This window comes from Suillus fuscotomentosus (genome assembly GCF_016647785.1).
Source record: "Suillus fuscotomentosus strain FC203 chromosome Unknown F5891scaffold_199, whole genome shotgun sequence".
Taxonomy (NCBI): domain Eukaryota; kingdom Fungi; phylum Basidiomycota; class Agaricomycetes; order Boletales; family Suillaceae; genus Suillus; species Suillus fuscotomentosus.
Window position 1 is genome coordinate 19,008 of NW_024539711.1, and position 20,799 is coordinate 39,806.

Below are 20,799 nucleotides of genomic sequence, written 5' to 3' on the forward strand. Positions count from 1 at the left end.
GAGAATGGCGACATAGATTAGTATCTGTTGTGTTGTAGCTAGCCAATTCGATTATTGCCGATGACACAAGCCTTCTCACAAGTCTCGGTGAGAATTCTACCATACATAAATGGAATACATGACCTCATCCTCAGCGGAGGCAGCGATAAAATGATATCAGAGTGGACAGTACCTCAGCCGTACAGGATCTTCTGGAAGCAACGGTAGATAGGGCCTTTGCCGATGTAGATCCAAAGGGTTTAGCCAATGGTAGCCGTGGTGGTTCTCTACAATAGTCCTACACTCGGTTCACACATACAACTCTCCACAGTTGTCGGAATGCCCACAACCGACGGGTTCATATAGATCCCGGCCGCTGTCAGACATTTCCCCAGCGAGCACTCCCATGGAATATGTCGGATGGTCCATCCGTAGCCCCTTTCCAGCATGCAACATACATGCTGCACACATCCATCACCATTCTCGGGAATACACACAAGTTGAGTCCACCCGTCGCCTTCGCCGAGACCAAATCTACGGGCTCCACCATTCTCGGCAATATAAGACGAGTGCTGGGCCCATCCATCGCCCTTTCTGATTCCACAATCATGGGTGGAAGGGTCTATTCCTGAGTCCCTTCCAAGCACATTCAGCCCATCTGCCACCATTTTCGCGAACAAATAAGCATGTTCTGGGCCCATCCATAGCCTTCTCCGAGACTCCACCCGAAGTGATTATACCCATGGGGGACTGGGCCCGTCCGTTGCCTTTTCCAAGTCCAAACACAGTGGACTGGGCCCATCCGTCACTGTTTCCGAGACCACATCTGCATATGCACTGGGCCAATTTGCCTTTTCTGAGATCAAATCCATGGTGGGCCCATCCGTCATGATTTTCAAGATTACATGCAATCCGCTGGGCCTATCCTCGCACATTTTGGGCCCATCCGTTGCCCATTTTCCCGAGCATGCCTACAAGCCGGGCCCACCCATATATATGCATACATGCGGGCTGGGCCCATCCGTCACAATTTTCGCAAATTTGCCTGGCCCATTCTCACCCTCAAGCATGCAGGCCCATCCGGTCATGCATTTTGGGCCCGCTCATCTCTATGGACCTCACACCTCAGCCCAACCACCAGCGTCGGTTTGGAAGTTGGGATCAGTAATCTGCACCGGCTGCTCGGGGCGCAGATGCTCCAGCCACTCCCGTTCAGTGGACCGATTCGATCGCATCTTATCTACCATATCGGATAAGTTGATCTGAGTCGTGTCCAAATGATACCGGATCTCTGTTGTGGTATAAATTCGGTAGCTGAACCAACCGACTGCGCATGCAAGTCAATACAAAGCGATGTTGTGTCGGCCAGAGCATCCAAACTGGCATTGATGTCTGTATCCGGAAGATCCGCCATCAAGGACCGGATGTGCGACAAACATGATTGCACACACAAGGGAATGCAACTGTTCATATGTGCAATATGTCTGGGACACCATACCTATGCGAATCCGGTATTCACAGCATTGGTCTGGTGCCGTCCGCCGGGCTCAGGTGCCAGCCTACCCATAATTAACTGAGGATGTGCCTGTCAGCCAGTCTCGGATACAAAGTTGGTGAGGACCCTTGGGTATGGTCATGTTCACATCTGGGCCCATCTGCCAATACCGGGTACAACTGCCTGCCCATCTGCTGGTCTCGGGTACGTCGGCCCAACCATCATTGATGAGGACCTTGGAATGGTTGGGTCCATATCTGGGCCCATCCACCTGTACCGGGTATAAGGGGCCGTCATTCCCTGTCCAAGAATACTTTTGGGCCCAGCCGGTACCCCAGCAGCACACGTCCTGGCCCAATATATTAATGCATGCTTCTTCTGTATCCCTCCCGGTCCTTCCATGGCTGGCCCACTGGTCTATTGACTATTACCCCAGCCTACAAATAATTCATAATTATACTGTATGATGTTGGCCCACCCGTCACTACGAGGATTGCCTTCATGGCTGGCCCGCCCGCCCTATCTCCGGTCCTTCCATGGCTGGCCCACTGGTCTATTGACTATTACCCCAGCCTACAAATAATTCATAATTATACTGTATGATGTTGGCCCACCCGTCACTACCGAGGATTGCCTTCATGCTGGCCCGCCTGCCCTATCTCCAGTCCTTCCATGGCTGGCCCACTGGTCTATTGACCATTACCCCAGCCTACAAATAATACTGCATGATGTTGGCCCACCCGTCACCACCGAGAATTGCCTTCATGGCTGGCCCGCCCGCCCTATCTGCGTATGGGCCGACCTAGGATGGCCCGTCTAACTGGGGAGATTCTCAACCTTTGGCTGTCCGTCTAAGTCGGAAATAAAGTACTGAATTATGTGGCCAAGGGTGATGATGAGGTTCACTAAGCAGATAGTGCACCATTGGTCAGCTTTGATTTTGCCATATGAGGCACTGCCAAAATTTGTGGGTGCATGTTTCAATCATGAAGGCATAGTTGTCTTAGCCATGTCAGACCATACCTCATGCAAAATTCCTTTGTGGAGGATGGCAGAATTGGATGTCTTGGCTGATGCAGTAGAAAAATCAGTGATTGGATGAGGAAGCACAGGAGGACAGCAGATTTCAACCTATGAATGTGTTTTGTGCTGGCATTATTTCAGAAATTGAGTATCACGAGATGCTAAAGGTACTCACACACTCAAGCAGTGCATCAATGTAAAATGACTTTGGAGTCCTCACTCTCTCCACACATCTGGTGGAATTGACATCCAAATTTATGTGTGGGATAACATTGTTAGCCAGTGCCAGGGATACAGTGTATCCCCTGCAGAATACAAGAGTTGTGGCTTGCATCCTTCACCAGATGTGAATTTGTCAAAGAGATTTTCTCCACAAGGCTTGTCGGATGGAGTTTCGCAAAATGTGTATCTGTCAGAGATTTTATCACCCTTTGCTCAACCCTTCAGCAATGGGCTGTAAATGCTATGGTCCTTTGGGCAACAGACATACTCCTCTATGTCTGAATCAATGTCAATCATCTCCATGGCAGTGTGAATATCAGTTGGCCAGTGATCAGAGGCAGAATTTATGGTTTCAAGTAGATGTTTGTGATCTTTTACATCATCTTTAATGTCTCAGAGAAATCATCAAAGACTTGAAGTGACTATACAACCCATAATGATGAGGAGAAATGACACATTCCGCTGAGAGAGAGAGAGCCAAGTACATGGAGGAGTATGCCAATGAAAATACAAGACAGAAGCAAAGGTGCCAAGCTTTGAAGCAGGGTGGGTATATCAAAATGATGAGCTATTGAAAGTGTTAACAAACAAATTTGTCTCTGATTTTTTTACTTACAGTTATTGTGGACAATGGGAAGCTGGCACCAAAACTCCATAGAAAGAACAGTGTTACTGGTTTTCTGGTGTAGCCAGTTCTCACAAACAATCCTGTCTAAGTAAGACTGGTGATCTTGAATTTCCTGCACCAGTGCTTTTCTAGTTGCCTGCACCAAGTCGTCTCCATTGCAGACAATAGTGTCTACCATTTCCAAAAGGTTATCTATGGCTAGCTGGTGCTTCAAAATCCAGCTATGTAGAAACTGATGGTGTAGAGACTCATGCCTCTCATGATATGATATGGCACTTTTCACTAGGGAGTTCATTGCACGAACTTGCAGCACCACTCTGTGTGCTGTCCACAGCCATCCCTATACGATGTGCAGCTTTCCCGTGCAATGTGCACACACTTCCCACACTTCACAATGTATATGTGTGTGCACACGCTTGAGCACCCTATAGTGCCAGCCATCCAGACACATCTATCCACTGTCCACCAAGCTCTCTAGTGCATATATTTCCATTTCCCTTATTCGCATATCATTCCACCTTTATTTTTATCTTGGACCCTTACTTACATATATCTTTACATACCTTACTTGGAAGCGCTTCGGCTCTGCATGACAGTGCTTAGGCATATATAAGCACCAGCAGTATATACTTTTCCACTCACCTTTTGGTTGCCCCAACTTTATCTACCACTTACTACCTAGAAAGTCGCAGTAGAAATCTATTCCTTTACATCTCGCACTCTCACATCTCTTATCTTGCATCATATCATCACTTAAGCTTAGTCTCTCTCATTTCTGCATACTTCGAGATCCTTGCTGCACTCACTTCCCCTTTAGGGTCAAATGCACTTGTTGTCTCAAGTATAGCAGACTAGGCAATGCACAACCTTACAACATTTATAGATACAGTCAGGAGCCTCATTCGCGCCTCGCTGTATTGTTGTTTCTACAATGGATCCAAGGGGCCCAGGGTGGAGCTGGAATTTGAAGAGGGTTTTTCGACAAAACTAATGATGATAGGTGACAGCAAACAATGCATATGAGTGTGCAGGAGTTCTCACAAAGATTCAAGTGTATTCATTGATGCACCTAGTATCAAAATTGATCATAAACACAGTACATAGCATAGAGAATCTCAGACCCACTGTGACATTGAGATGCACGACACATGACTACTGACCTCCAGTCCCTCACTCTTGGATGTCCCTCCATCATTTGTGAGCACAGGCTCCAGTGGTTGGGCATTTCCATCTGACAGAATATCATGATATAAGATTTGCAATGACATTATATACAAGTACCTACCATGTTATGACTGCCCTATGATGAAAGTGTCCTCATCAGTAGGCTTTTCAGTGAAAGTGGCAGCAAAGAATGTAGCATCAATATTATTTTGCTTATTTTTAGCCTGGTGTATTACTTGCTGCTCATGGACCTGGACGCTTGGCAGTGGGAGGAGTCTTCCTGGTCGCTCAACCTGGGTAGTGGGGTCTTTGTGTCATTCATTGATGCAGCCAAGAACTTCGCAGGTGCAAGGCTTTAGTTTGACTGGGCGCTTAGAGCTCTTCATGATATAGTTCATTGTGACAAGTCATAGAGCAATCCAGTAGTGGGTAACCCCAAGAAAAGGAACGAATACTGCAAGAATTAACAAAGGCATTAACCGAGTTGAAAGTCTATCACACAGATTTATAACTTGGGCACAAGATAATTGCACAGCATATTGTAATCATATGTATTTATATGCCCAATCCTTCAATATCGTCATCAAGTAGGTCATCATCCTCAGCAACATCCTTGACACACTACCTGGGGCCTGACACCAAAGTGTCAAGCTGGATGCAGGAGGCCTACATCCCTCTAGGGCCCAGATACTAGGTATAGCTTAGTAAATGTGAGTCCAAGGATAACTCTGATCAAATATTGATATGAACCTGTTCGCATACAAGTAAGAATGCTGATTAGAGTCTCAATAGTAGTATCATCCAGCTGCAACTATAAGATAGTAATTGGAATCCTATTATAATAAAATACGACTTACTGCTTCAAACACGGCAAAGATATCATCCAACAATTGAATGTCCTGCTGTCCTTCTGTAGGCATACATACATGGACTCTATGGAACTGAGGCATGTGATGTGAGTTTGAAGCCTCCTGAGATTATGTGATGTACCACATTGATCATCACCACCACAAATCTCAAGAAACCTGGAGATTGGCAACTTAGTTTGTCCAAATATGTGACTGTCCTCATTATGTGATTGAAGTCTATGGCATTCAAATCAGAATCAGAGTCGGAATTGGAATAGAAGTCCATGTCATCGGAATCAAGATCTATATTACCATAATGGTTTATGTGATAAATCACATACAGTGTGAGTATGGTATTGCGCAAAAATTTAGTGAGTGTTCTCTTACCTGTGTCTTGACTGGCACTAGTATGCAGGGGTAGCAGCATGTTGGTACCATCATCTGGAGTAGCCTGGCAGCTCATTGATATCAGCAGAGATCGTGAATATATGACGTAGGTTTGCCCTGTGTGTGCGAGATTGAAATAGAGTGAATCAACAACCATTCAATGTTGATATGTACCATATTTTATAGATTCAAGAATCAAAGGGGATTCATATGGAAATGAACAGAATACAAAGAGACAAAGGACTATTTTAAGGTATCAGGCGATCATGATGATGATATTATACTTAATAAGACAGTGGTGCCACTCATTCCTGCATAAGTGCATTGGTGAAAATGTGAAATGATGCTGAGAGATTGATGCTCAACAGACCCTCAAGGAATAACAAGGACAAACAAAAATGTGGACACTTCTTAGTTGAGCTTTGAATGCCCTGGAGTAATAAGGCAGCACAATAGAGCTTGACACAAGATGAATACTCTCACCTATGTGAACAGATAGGTAATACCTTCTAGCAGCATGAGTCAAGCTCGATGAATTAACCCACTCACAATCTGTCATGTAAGTTAATCAGTAGTGTCTTCCATGAGCACCGACTAGTGATGTCTCAGCTCCAAGCTGCATTTTTCAGAAAATGAGCATAACATGCTGAATAAAATTCCTACATTCATGAAAATATTCATGGAAATAGATTGAGCCAAAAGCCAGGAGGCATCTAAAGGGAATTCGTACTATAATGCATCATTGTCTTGATATGAAGCAGCTCAGCAAATGGCTTGGATTTTGAGTCATTTTCTGAGCTGCTTCATAGCAAGACAATGATGCATTATAGTACGAATTCCCCTTAGATGCCTCCCGGATTTTGGCTCAATCTATTTACATGAATATTTTCATGAATTTAGGAATTTTATTCAGCATGTTATGCTCATTTTCTGAAAAATGCAGCTTGGAGCTGAGACATCACTAGCATCAACAAAGAATGAACACACAATAGTTAACCATGTGTCACTGTTTTATGAGCAGTGGGCCAAGTGCATCCTCATTCTAGCTTGTGACTGTCTGTGGACTTGTGGAACACCAAAATGTCTACCATGAGATACTCCCTGGCAGTGCAGATATCAGCTGACCAAACCAATAATAGAGAAGTGATGCAAAAGAAACTAATTGATTGCCCAATCTCCAACCATGATCCTGTGTCATATGTCAATTCAATGTAGAGACTAATATCTCTGTGGCCTTGCAGGGATCTAAATTCCCAATGTCTCTATCACTTCCTAATATAGCGCAACCCATATCTCTCTACAGCACGCTCAAGCACTTTGTCGGCCGCTCACACGCACGAGCGCTTCAGTCACGCATCCTTGGTTCTGTCACGCATCCTCCATCCATCCATTCCATGTCCATTTGGTTTGTCGGTGCATATTCCGATTCTATTTTCATTTATTCTGACATATATCTGGTGCTTATGGCCAAATTTCGTATGTTTTCCATCATGGACCCTTACATTACATATTATCTCGTATCTGTTTCGCTTCTTGGTTCACTTTAGTGCTTGACAGCACTTAGAATTACTTAGTATATATATGCATGTCTAAATTGTATAATGATTATCTTTCTGCCCGCACATTGTTGGACTCTAAGTCTAATGTTCTCTCTCATAAATCTAAAGTATCTAAGTACAATACGAATGCCACTGCCGTACATTACTAGAAACTCTGCCGAATTAGTTTTCTGACTCATTAAGAGTCGCTACGCTCCACCACCCACACGTGCACACCACTCCCGCTCAGTGCACGCTTCTGTTATAAGTCGCGCATTGTCGCTTGTCATCAGCCATTGTCGCTCATCAGCGCTTCACGTCACCTTCGCTCGCTAGCACTTCACTTATCGTCACACGCCTTACCAGGCTTGACCAAGCGCCCGGTCCAGTGTTTCCCTCCATTTATACACTGAGAGGAACCTTCTCAGTAGCAATCCCCTTGGGCTGACATATATCTCACTCATCAAGGACTACTTAAGTATATCTCATACCACTCATATTACCCCACTTCCCATTCCTCTTCTATATTGATATGATCTGACCACCAGCTAGCCTACTCACTGGTATCTGTGACATTCTGGAAAAACGTCATTGTCATTCCTGATCAAGATATTAGTGATCAGTGCAGGTCAAAAGGAACAACCCACCATCAGTAAGTGTCAGAACAACAAGAAATAACAAGAGTGAGAAGGGTGGTAGGTGGAGTCCTGCATTTAAAGTGGCAAAAACACCTGATAAGATCACATATGGAGCGATAATTTTAAATATCTGATGATATTTCAGGCTTCTGGTATGCAAAGCAATGTTTGAAAAACCCACCAATAACACTGCCATCAAGAATGGATTAAAAATTGGCACCAGATGGTACACAGGTTCTGTTACGCTCGGCGTTGTTTAGACGTCTTAATGTTTCAAGGATCAAAGTCAAAGTCAATGTTCTGATGAAGATGAAGCTAGATTGCAGGCCCTGGTCTGCATAGGTCAAGTTAAAGATACAAAGCATAGAAAGTAAAGTATATATAAGGGTATTGAAGCGGAGCTTTAATATGAGTAGTGAATAGGAAAAAGAGAAAGAGAATCATACGATAGAATGTAATAGAATACTATGGAATGATGAGTCAGCATATGTGACAATGTGAAGAAGTGAAAAGATAGAACTGTAACATTACCCCCATTTTAAGGGTAGTAAGCCCAGATTACTACAAAAGTTAAAGTCAATGTGATCGTTTATAAAAAGAAAGAACGTCAGAAGCGTTACCCAACTGCCCTTCTGTCAACCACTCGTTCTCGGAACTAGGGAACCCCTTCCATTTAACATGATAAGACCGTCTGGATGATGAACCGCGATGACCAATGATGGCTTCGATTTTGTATTCTTCCTCTCCGTCAATGATGTCAGGTGGTGCGTTAATAAAGTTAGGACCGTGTACGTCGTTTTCTTTATAAGGAGATAATAGGGCGGCATGAAATACGGGATGAATGCGCCATTGGGAGGGAAGTTTGAATTTATACGTGATGGGCGAAAGGACCTGGGTGATGGTAAATGGTCCTTTGTGTTTCGGAGCGAGCTTCCGATTAGAATATCTGAGATGAAGGTTCTTGGCTTCTAGCCAAACCTTATCGCCTAGAGAGAATGGTACGAATTTAGACATGATTCGTTGACGCATGGTGTTGTGAGCAAGTTCATGAGCGGCTAGCGCTTCATCGCGTGCTTTATTTAGTATAAGTAGGTGTTGTTCGATATTAGGGATGTCGGATTTAGGGTGTGAATCAGGAAGATGTTTCGGGTGATAGCCCATCATGAGGTAAAAAGGAGATGTGCCGCGTGCGGAATGATGTCGCGAATTATGAACAAATTCGGCAAGAGGAAGCATGGCGGCCCAACCGGTCTGGTCATTAGCGCAGAAGATCCGAAGGTAAACTTCGAGTTCTTGGTTAACTCTTTCAGTTTCTCCATCACTCTGGGGATGGAAGGCGGTGGATAGGGAGTTCTTGTATCCGAGGAGTTTTCCGAGTTCAAGTTGGAATCTGGAAGCGAATTGGGGTCCGCGGTCTGATATAAGTTTATCGTAAAGTCCATATCTAGAGAAAACTTTGGAAAAGAAAATGTTCGCGACTCCTTCAGAGTCGATCGTTTTGAGACAAGGGGTGAAAACTACCCCCTTCGAAAGTCCATGGTCTACCACGACCATAATGGAGTCGAATCCGTCAGATAGGGGAAGGTCCATAATGAGGTCGACTGAGCAATGGGCGAAGGGTCGATTGCAAATAGGAGCGGGAATAGGAGCGAGGGGTGGATGAGATGGATGCGTGTTTACTTTGTTCTGTTGGCAGATACTGCATCCTTCTATGAAGTTCTTGACGAAGGTCGCCAGGCCTGGCCACCAGTAGTCGCGAGAAAGGAGTTCCTGGGTTTTGAAACGTCCAGGGTGTCCAGCGGTGGGGGAGTTGTGGTGTAAGGAAGTGAGTTCGTGGCGAATATCGCCGGGGGGTACATAGGTAAGTCCTTTATATAAGAGAATTCTGTCGCTCAATTTCCAGTCGGAAAGAGCCGAACGGAGTGGAGGTGGGGTTTCTGGGTCTGTAAGCGCCTTTAGCGCTGTCTGTACTACCGGATCGATAGCGGAGGAAATACATAATCTGTCCGTAAGAGAAGTGTCAATAGTGTTAATGAAAAGTGAATCAGGTAATAGTTGAATAGAAATATTATCCTTTTCGTCGGTATCGACCGGAAGGTGATCCGTTCTACAAGATAATAAATCGGGAATGATTAAGTCTTTACCCGGTACATGTTGGATACGGAGTTCGAATTGGGAAAGGAATGTTTGCCATCGTGCTTGGCGTCTGTTCAGGTCTTGTACATCTCTGAAATATTGAAGGTTTTTATGGTCAGTGTGTACGGTCACGGGAAAAGGGGAACTGAGTAAATAATGTCGCCATGCTTTCAGGGCACGGACGATCGCTAGAAGTTCTCTGTCATAGATTTGATAATTACATTCAGCCGGATTAAATGATTGAGAAAGGAAGGAACATGGTAACCAATCTCCGTTATCGTTCTTCTGAAGGAGCACAGCTCCTGTCACATAAAGGGAGGCGTCGGTTGCGATAGCAAATGGTGCGGCTTTATCCGGGATTTGAAGGATAGGTGTTGTCGTAAATATTTGTTTCAGCCTTTCAAAGGCGTCTTCGTGTTCTTTGGTCCATATAAAAGGTTCGTCTTTCTTCGTGAGATCGATTAAGGGTCGTGCCACTGTGGAATAGTCGGCAATAAATCGTCTATAGAAGTTAGCGAATCCGAGGAATGATCGGACTTCCTTCACTTTCGTGGGAGTTTTCCATTCGGATATACCTTTTAATTTAGCGGGATCCATAGTTACCGAGCCGGGGCAAATAATCATACCGAGATAGTCGATTTCCATGACGTTGAATGTGCATTTTTCTGGTTTTAGGTAGAGGCGATGTTCTCGGAGTCATTCTAGTACCTTGTGAGTTCTTTTCTGGTGAGTTTCATAGTTGTCTGAGAATATGAGAATATCGTCCATGTAAATAATTACCCATCCTTCTTGAAGCATATCGCCGAAGATATCGTTCATCATAGATTGAAAGGTTGCCGGAGAGTTACACATGCCGAAGAACATTACCGTCGGTTCGAATAGACCGCGTGCCATGGCGAATGCCGCTTTCCATTGATCGATCTTCTTGAGACGTACATTATTATATCCCCATCTGATGTCGAATTTGGTGAATATTTTGGCATCCTTGAGTTTGTCTATAAGATCAGAAATCAGCGGTAATGGGAAGTTATTCTTAACCATGTGATCGTTTAGGTATCTATAGTCCTGGCAGGGTCGGAGGGAACCGTCTTTCTTCCCTATGAAGAAGAAAGGTGATGATTGAGGGGATTCGGAGGGTCTAATCGTTCCTTTGGCGAGATGTTCGTCGATGAAATCGTTCATGGCCTTCTCTTCCGCTGGGTTAAGCGGATAAATCTTACACTTACATGGTTCGAAAGAGTCTTTGAGCTCGATTTTATGGTCGAATTTTCGTTCTGGGGGTAAAATACCATTAGCTACTTCTCCGAATATGTCTTGATATTTTCGGAAAGACTCGGGAACGAGTTCTTCGAACATTTTCTTGATCGGTTTGGAGAATTCTTGAGCGAGTAGCTGGGATGTGTTTTGTGCTTTCCGTACTAGGGTGCTGTAGGTCGAGTAATACCGGTGATCTGAGGGGACATGTTCGTTAGTGAGGGGAGGTTCGGATACTTCCGTAGAGAATGTTCCTATGATGTGTTCGCCTTTAATGTAGGCGATGAGGACGTCATCGGGATCTATAACATCTGTTTCGTCAGTGTCGTCTTCGGTGGGGAGTAAGTCAGGGATTTCATGAGAAAAGGATTCTGGAATGGTTTCGCTAGCGGGATCCCATTCCTCATCTAAACTTTCCTGTGCGTCAAAAAAGACGTCTTCTTCTTCGACTTCTTGTAAAGTCGGTTTGATGCTTCATTCTCGAAGATGGATTTCTTCTTTCGTCCAATCGATACCTGGGTTTTCTTTCTTTAGCCATCCCATTCCCAGGATTGCATCTTCCCCTCCCAGGGAGGTGACGAGGAAGCGCGTTCGCATGGGAATTCTGTGGACGAGAAAAGAGAGATTACAGTACCATGTGATTCTTCCATTCTTGTTGAGCGTGCCATCCACGTTTCGTATGGGTATGGGCTTATCGAGTTCGTGACTCTTGATGGAGTTTCGACGGACGAATGTCCAATCGATAAACTCGCCTTCAGCGCCTGAGTCGATCAGTGCAGCTGCTTCAATGATTTTTTCGACCTTAGAAGAGCAAATGGTAAGTGGAATACGCATAGAATTATGATCGCCAATGCTCTGTACTAAAAGTCCTACTCTAGGAGACTCTGACACCGGTGCAGATCTCCGCTTTAAAAATCCTCTTCTTCATCGGGATTCTTCCTTCTTCTTCGGTTTCTTTACCTGGCGTGCTTTAAACGCCTTCCATTCCAGAAACTCCTGGTATTCGGCATCATCCTTCTTGGAGCTGGATGCGGAGTTAGTCTGGGTTTTCCTAGCGGTAGTTACCATAGGGTGATTAGGGTAGTCTTTGGCGAGGCCCTTTTTGCCACATTTGAAGCAAAGGCCGTTCTTGCGCCTGCGGTCACGTTCTTGGGGCGTGAGGTAAGTCTTCCTCGTACTTTTCTCACCATCGTCATCTTCTCCTGCCTCCATCTTATCTATGTCCATAGCGTAAGAGTCCTTTGCCCTTCCCATGGCTGGTGGGTTAAGGAGCGTTCTCCTTACCTCGAAGTCGAGGGCTTTGCTGAGCCAGCCATCGATGGTGTCTGGGATGTTTTCAAGGGCTAAGATAGCGGAGACTAGCTCACGCTTTAAGCCGGTGCGGAAAAACAGAATCTTCGTGTTTTCTTCTTCTATGCCGGTATCGGCTAGGATGGTGCGAAATAGGGATGTGTAGGCAGGGACACTGCCGGTCTGTTTGATGGTGGAAATACACCTCATGGCGGTTTCGACGATGTTCTTGGGGTAGAAGGTGGCTTTAAACTTCTTAGTAAATGCTTCGTATGAATGAAGAACAGAAGTGTCGGTAGTCGCCCTCTTTAATTCGCCTTCAGCCCACTTGGCTGCCTCTCCTTTCGTCATTCTACTTAACGTGAGGATGATCTTCTTTTTGTCTTGGTCATATACCTCTTCGTTGAGGAGGAAGTATGCTTCCATCTGGAGAGACCAAGCGGTGGCCTTGCGAGTGTCTCCATTGAAGACTTCAGGAAGAGAGCCGATTTCTTTAGGCATATCTTTGTCGTCTGAGTCGGTGTTCTGGTTGGTTGGGTTTGGTGGGTTTGGTGGGTTTGGTGGTGGTGGAGCTGGTATATCTTCATAAGATTCAGTCCAAAAGTTCCAGCGCTGTCCTTGGGGCGCTAATCCGTTGTAATAAGTTCTCCACTCAGCTATAGTCCAAGTGTCGTCGTCTTCGGTGTAGAGACTCGTGCATCTCATAGTGTGATATGGCACTTTACACTAGGGAGTATACAGCACCAACTCGCAGCATCACTCTGTGTACCATCCACAGTGATTCCTATATGACGCGCGGCTTTCCCGCGCAACGCGCGCCATGCGCGCACCATTCCCGCGCTTCACGATGTATACGCGCGCGCGCGTTCCCGCGCTTGCGCGCCCTATAGCGCCAGCCATCCAGATGCATCCATCCACTGTCCACCAAGCTCCCTAGTGCGTATATTTCCATTTCCTTTATTAGCATAGTTCCACCTTTATTTTTATCATAGTTTCTCACTCATATATATTTTTACATACCTACTCGGTAGCGCTTCGGCTCCGCATGAGCGCGCTTAGGCGCGCTATATAAGCGCCAGCAGTACATACTATTATTTACCTTACTTTTCACCCAACTTTACCTAGTACTTACTACTTAGAAAGTCGCAGTAGAAATCTATTCATTAGCACAACACATCTCACATCCTTTATCTTGCTTATATCTTCACATAAGTTTAGTCTCTCTTATTTCCGCTTACACGCGCGCGCTTTCCCGCGCTTCGCGCTAATACGCGCGCGCGTTCCCGCGCCTTCATACCTTGCGCGCACCTGCGCTTTCTCGCGCTTCGCTGAAGCGCGTACCTCTAGATCTCCGCTGCACCTGCTTCCCCTTTAGGGTCGAATGCACTTGCCATCTCAAGTATCGCAGACTAGGCAATGCACGACCTACAACTTTTTAGATACAGTCAGGAGCATTTCTTTGTTCCTCTCAGTATTGTTGTTTCTACAACTGGAGCCCACCGCGAGGGGAGCAGTCAGCAAGATCTAGTTTACGCATCTTAACACATACAGGTCAATCTCTTTGTATTTCAAAAGCTAACCAATTTCTAGTCACGCATTCTCGCGCCTTGTGCGCGTGCTTTCCCACGCCTCTGCGCCTCACGCGCGCACCTGTTATACGCCTCGCGCGCGCCTCAATGCCTTATAGATTGCCCATCCGCGGCACAGCAAACGCGCCCAAGTTCGACGGCACTACAGACAACCTCGCCGAATTTATTGACACATATGAGCAGCTTGCTGATGAAGCAGGACTCCAAGGACTCGACCGCATCAGAGGTATCATCCGCTACCTTGCGCGCGATGATCGAGAACTATGGGGAGGCATGCCAGAAGCGGCAGTAGATAATTACAGCGCCTTTTTAGATGAGGTGAAGGTAATGTATCCTGGATGGGATGGTAAAAGATGCTACGCGCTCGCGGACTTGCGTGCCATCGCGCGCGAATACGCTAACAAACCAATGCTCTCTTGCACAGAATTAAGCAATTACCTGCGCGCATTCAGGAAGATTATGCAGCCACTCATGGACGAAGACCGTATTGGAAAGGCCGAACGCGACCACTTATTCATGGAAGGAATCCCTAGCGATGCTCAGGCGCAAATCCGCTTGCGCCTTATGATCAAGTTCCCTGACCACCACCCATACGACCCATACCCATTCATGGACGTCTTCGCAGCTGCGCAGTTCCTATTACCTGCGCGCGCTTTTCCCGCGCCAAGCGCGCCAGTTAGCGCGCCCATAGTAGCACCAATTGCCACCTTAGTCACAGCAACTGCGCCAGTGCAAGCTAAAGTGGCTAAGTACAAAGATCAATACCACGCGAGTCGTGCAATGCAGGATACGACCATTAGCGCTAATGCAACAGCTGGACTCTTCTATCGCGCACCCTCAGAAGCTGTACTTGACAAAAGGCCACCAGTTCCTATTCATGCGCCTCATGCGCGCGCCTTTCCCGCGCCTTCGCGCGAATCACGCGCACCTCAACCATCAACTGCGCCAGCATACAAAGGTATACCAGAATGCATCGCTTTAGATCACGAACTCGAGCACGCACTCGCAAAGTGCGCTGCAGGCGCCTCTTCACCTTCATCATCAGCACCATCTCCTTCACAATCTCCATCATTATCCGCATCATCATCACCAATCACAACATCAGTAGTCAGGGATGACTATAATCATCTATTGCACACTAATGCGCCAGTTGAAACACGCGCGCCTATCGCTATCACCTCGCCAGAAGTCAGGGATGACTCTAAACATCTATTGCACACTAACGCGCCATCGCTCGAATCGCGCGCGCCTATCGCTATTGCATCGCGCGCGCCTACCGCTATCGAATCACCAATAGCCAGGGATGACTCTAAACATCTATTGCACACTAATGCACCGCTAGAAACACGCTCGCCCCTCGCTATCGCATCGCTTAAGGAAGAAACCTCGCCAATCGCACCATCACCATCACTGCTCGCATCATTAGAGGTCAGGGATGACCCTAAACATCTATTGCACCTTAGCGCGCCTATAGAGGAGCCTCCTACCGCATCAGAGGCTCAAGTTGCACCTTGCATCAACCAGAGTTTGCCTCTGGTAACTCCAATTGTCACTAACGATTGCGCGCATGTCGCGCTTTTTGCTTCCAGTGACTATCGCGCACCGGTAAAACATCCGTGCATTCACGCTGCACAACCACCAAGCAGAGCATGTCTCAGGCGACCCTGGCGCAACTCAGGCGCACCATATTGCGCCTGAGGACGCGCAATGCGCGCGCCTAGAGGCATTGTATATTTTTCCTCATCTTGTTTCGCGTTTTCTGTCTCTTTCATGTTTAAAGCTCTTAAGGAGCTATATGATGCTTCCAATCACTGTAACTTCATCTTTGCACCACCCCTTATTCACGCGCCATGATCACGCGCATCGCGCAATATGCGCGCGCGTTCCCGCGCCTCGCGCACTCATAATTTTAGCAGAGTTTTCACGCTACCGCATTTCTATCGCTTCTCCCCTTCTAAACCGCATTTCTATCATTCAACACAAAGTATATTTCAATCAGCCATCCAGGCGCGACTTAGGCGCGCGCCTGACACATACATATGCGCCTAACTCCCCTATCATCATCTTGAACTTTGCACTTCCCACATTTATTCACATTCTGCGCGCTTTTGCTTACCATGTCAATTTCATTCCTGCGCGCCTTGATGCGCACTATTCTCCTTCACCTATGCGCCTATTGCGCCTTGATATACCACCCTTACAGCCCATTGGCGCAACATTTGCGCCTAATTCTTCACTATACATGTCTCTCGCTAATGCATTTGCAGAGAAATGGCCGTTCCTCGCGTGTTCGGCCAATATAATTAAATTCGCGCGAAATCGCACCAAGGCGCGCACATCGCGCGCATCCTATCAGCTTGTAGGGCGCCCCTACACCCCTTGCAGCGCCTCCCATTGGCGCGCCTTCAACCTGCAGCGCGTTGTGCAGGAATTCATTCTGCCAGTCACAAGCCCCCCCAAGTGCGCCAGCCTTGCACATTCCAACCCTACCTTGGGTAACACGTTAGCTCGCAAGAGACGCGAAGCGCGCTAGTCACGCGCACTCGCACGCGCTCAAGGAGGAGGATCGCGCGCTTCAGCGGCGCACCAAAGAGAAAGATATACCATTGCTGTTCATAGGATATCATTCGTTTTACCCTGGGTTTTGTCCAGCGCTCTTTCATTCTCATTCTTTCTCATTATAACACCGTCCAAAAGACTAATAACACACTGATATATATGCATATAGGAAGCACCTAGAAGAACATAGAAGAAAAACAACAAAACAACCTTAGATTGTGCCCGCCTAGCTCAATAGTATTATTTTCTCTTCGCACGCATGACGCGGCACCATGCTCTTTTTACCTTAGAACACGTGCATATGCGCGCAATATTCCCGCGCCCATGCGCCTCATGCGCGCGCGTGCACACTTCCCGCGCCTTGCTCATAGGAAGGTGTAGATGTCGACAGCCGCACGAAGAAGACAAGTCGGATAGGACATCCGCAAAAAATACCATTTTTTCCTTCGCATTTTCACATATAGTTTTACTCACACTGTTCAAACCTTACCACCTAATATTTAGCGCGCCTAGCAGGACTTGGTTTGGACTTGGATTGGATCGCTCTTGGACCACACCACTTCGCATCATACGCACAATACAACACATGCGACACTCATGCGCTTTCTCGCGCCTTGCGCGCGCGCACTTTCTCGCGCTTTATGCCATATGCGCGCCACATCCATATCACTCTCACATCATCGCCTCACACCCAGGGAACACTATTCACACCAGAGTCACCCTTGCAATTCGCCATGCTACGCTTCATTCCCGCGCCTTCATGCATAGCGCGCGCACATTCTCGCGCCTTGCGCATACCATGCACGCAACTTCCCACGCTTCACGCACATCCATGCAATAATTCCTGCACTTGCGCATTCATCGCCCAACGACCCAAGCATCATACAGGCATCGCGCACACATACTATCACGCAAAATCCTCACCATGCGCGCGCTGAGTGGGGACACTCAGAATTTAAGTCCCTGGGAGATGTAGAGACTCGTGCATCTCATAGTGTGATATGGCACTTTACACTAGGGAGTATACAGCACCAACTCGCAGCATCACTCTGTGTACCATCCACAGTGATTCCTATATGACGCGCGGCTTTCCCGCGCAACGCGCGCCATGCGCGCACCATTCCCGCGCTTCACGATGTATACGCGCGCGCGCGTTCCCGCGCTTGCGCGCCCTATAGCGCCAGCCATCCAGATGCATCCATCCACTGTCCACCAAGCTCCCTAGTGCGTATATTTCCATTTCCTTTATTAGCATAGTTCCACCTTTATTTTTATCATAGTTTCTCACTCATATATATTTTTACATACCTACTCGGTAGCGCTTCGGCTCCGCATGAGCGCGCTTAGGCGCGCTATATAAGCGCCAGCAGTACATACTATTATTTACCTTACTTTTCACCCAACTTTACCTAGTACTTACTACTTAGAAAGTCGCAGTAGAAATCTATTCATTAGCACAACACATCTCACATCCTTTATCTTGCTTATATCTTCACATAAGTTTAGTCTCTCTTATTTCCGCTTACACGCGCGCGCTTTCCCGCGCTTCGCGCTAATACGCGCGCGCGTTCCCGCGCCTTCATACCTTGCGCGCACCTGCGCTTTCTCGCGCTTCGCTGAAGCGCGTACCTCTAGATCTCCGCTGCACCTGCTTCCCCTTTAGGGTCGAATGCACTTGCCATCTCAAGTATCGCAGACTAGGCAATGCACGACCTACAACTTTTTAGATACAGTCAGGAGCATTTCTTTGTTCCTCTCAGTATTGTTGTTTCTACATCGGTCTTGACTAGGGACTGTCTAGAGTCACTCCAGGTAAAACCTGATGGATTCTGTCCTAAGCGAGACGTCGTGGGTTCTGGGTTCGTGCACCAGTTACAAGTAATGGTGCCTAGAGATGTTAACTTGACCTTTTGTTACGCTCGGCGTTGTTTAGACGTCTTAACGTTTCAAGGATCAAAGTCAAAGTCAATGTTCTGATGAAGATGAAGCTAGATTGCAGGCCCTGGTCTGCGTAGGTCAAGTTAAAGATACAAAGCATAGAAAGTAAAGTATATATAAGGGTATTGAAGCGGAGCTTTAATATGAGTAGTGAATAGGAAAAAGAGAAAGAGAATCATACGATAGAATGTAATAGAATACTATGGAATGATGAGTAAGCATATGTGACAACGTGAAGAAGTGAAAAGATAGAACTGTAACAGGTTCCAAGTAGAACGATCTACAAGAGGTGAGCAGCAGAGCTGGATCAACTTGTCAGGGAAACTCACAAAATTGAAGCAACACTGAACATAGTCGATCATCAACAACAGCAACACGAGGGTCAGTCCTGTCCATCACTCACTTGCCAGTTCCAAAGAAAGCCACCTGAACAAAAAAAAACAAGAAAAAGAGTGCTATTCTGATATGGTCAGTGTGAAACTCGTATCCTTGATTCTGCGACGTGGCTCCAGCTCGATTCAACTGGACAATCATTTTGACTTCTATCCACAAGAGTAATTGCATATGAAAGCGGCATAGAATAGGCCTTCAACTGAAAGAATAATGAAACAGACACCAAAGCCCAGGAAAAGTGATATGATTCTTGAGGTTGGAGTGCTGTGCTGTGCTTTAGAGATGAATGGATATATCGACGATGAAGGTGAGGAATCTTGACTATAGGTGAAAGCTCTAAAAACTAATGGGTGCTCTACAGCAAGACCAGGATATGAGACAACGACTTGACCCAAAGGACAACTACTGAGAGAAGTTCCTTGATGATAAAATGGAGGGAAACTCTATGAGCTAGGCGGGCGCTAGCAGGTGCAAGAAGGTAATGTGCGTGAGCAAGGCGAGGGTGTGCGAGATGTGCATGTGAGCAGGAGGTTTGAGGAGCGCGCACGCGTAGCGAAAGTGCATTCCGAGCGATAAGAAAAAGGACTCCTTAAGGAGTAGTGGAAGCGCGAGTGTTGATCAATGGAAGTATAAGCTGATTTCAAGTAAGGAGGTGTACTATACACTTTTTGCAGTATACTGAGATAAGGGGGAAGTAAGTACCAGAACCAAAAGAGCTCTCCTTCTATTTAAGAAGAGAGATTACGCTATGCGGCGTGCTTCTGAGCATGGACCCGAACCGAGTAACCATATCAACTCTATATATGTAAGCACGGACATCGGACCGAAGGTTCATTAATTAAGTGGAGAGGATAAGAATAACGCACCAGTAAATCAGTAAGGACATGGAACAGATGGACGGATGATAGGAGTGCGGAGGCCAAAAGGGACGCATGCAGAAGGCACGAGTGTGTGTATGATGCGCGAGTGAGGCACGTATGTGGGGCATGCGCACGAGAGCACAAATGACTGGTCCTTCAGACAAGAGCTGGTATATGTAGGAATTTCAGTAGATAGTAAGGCCGTATATCTGGCATTGAGAGGCGCGAGTCTCTACAACGGGTATGGTGTTGAGTTTCCTGAAGGAAAGTCGAGCTTCAGAGGTCAAGTTGGCTAGACTATAGACATGAGTAAATGATCCCGGCAGGCTTACTCTCCCACACCGGAGTGTGTGGGGCTGACACACAAGTGCAACTAGATGTCAAGCAGTGATTCTATGAACTGGTAAGGACTATACATGCGGTGGACCAGCTACTTATATATGTATGGCTACTGCGCACAGACCGTGCAACCTAAACAGGCAGGCAGACGATAAGACTATCCTAAGTAGATTAGTGGTAACGATTCAAACTCCAACATTTCTGACCCGCGGTGTTACCCGTGCAGAACCCTATGCATAGTGAGTATACTGTTCATTATCTTTATGCCTTGCAAGACTGATATGTCTGCTTTTGTAGCAAGGAGCGGCCTTTTTTATGCTCATGATGAATCTACAGGTTCAAGATGTTTCCACCATACATTACATGTTGGTTGCCTTATCATTCACATGCTCGCTGGAGGGACTATTCTACCACTGTTTTTTCTGGAAATCTGATGCAGATATTGAGATGCATGAAAGGATCAACCAGAGGGTAGGGTGATTTTCCTGGCGGAGCCACTGTATCGCGCTCTCGCTGATC

General features: G+C 46.5%; 1 protein-coding gene across 1 annotated transcript; it reads right to left on the reverse strand.

Annotated features, from left to right (window-relative positions):
- Positions 1 to 156: 156 nt before the first annotated feature.
- Positions 157 to 3,022, reverse strand: F5891DRAFT_988134 (uncharacterized protein; the record flags this gene model as incomplete). Its single annotated transcript, XM_041377980.1, has 11 exons — positions 157 to 277; positions 299 to 417; positions 438 to 698; positions 720 to 950; positions 984 to 1,040; positions 1,104 to 1,293; positions 1,543 to 1,891; positions 1,953 to 2,034; positions 2,498 to 2,605; positions 2,673 to 2,802; positions 2,988 to 3,022. 11 exons carry the CDS (start codon positions 3,020 to 3,022, stop codon positions 157 to 159), a joined length of 1,683 nt encoding a protein of 560 aa, XP_041216935.1.
- Positions 3,023 to 20,799: the final 17,777 nt, after the last annotated feature.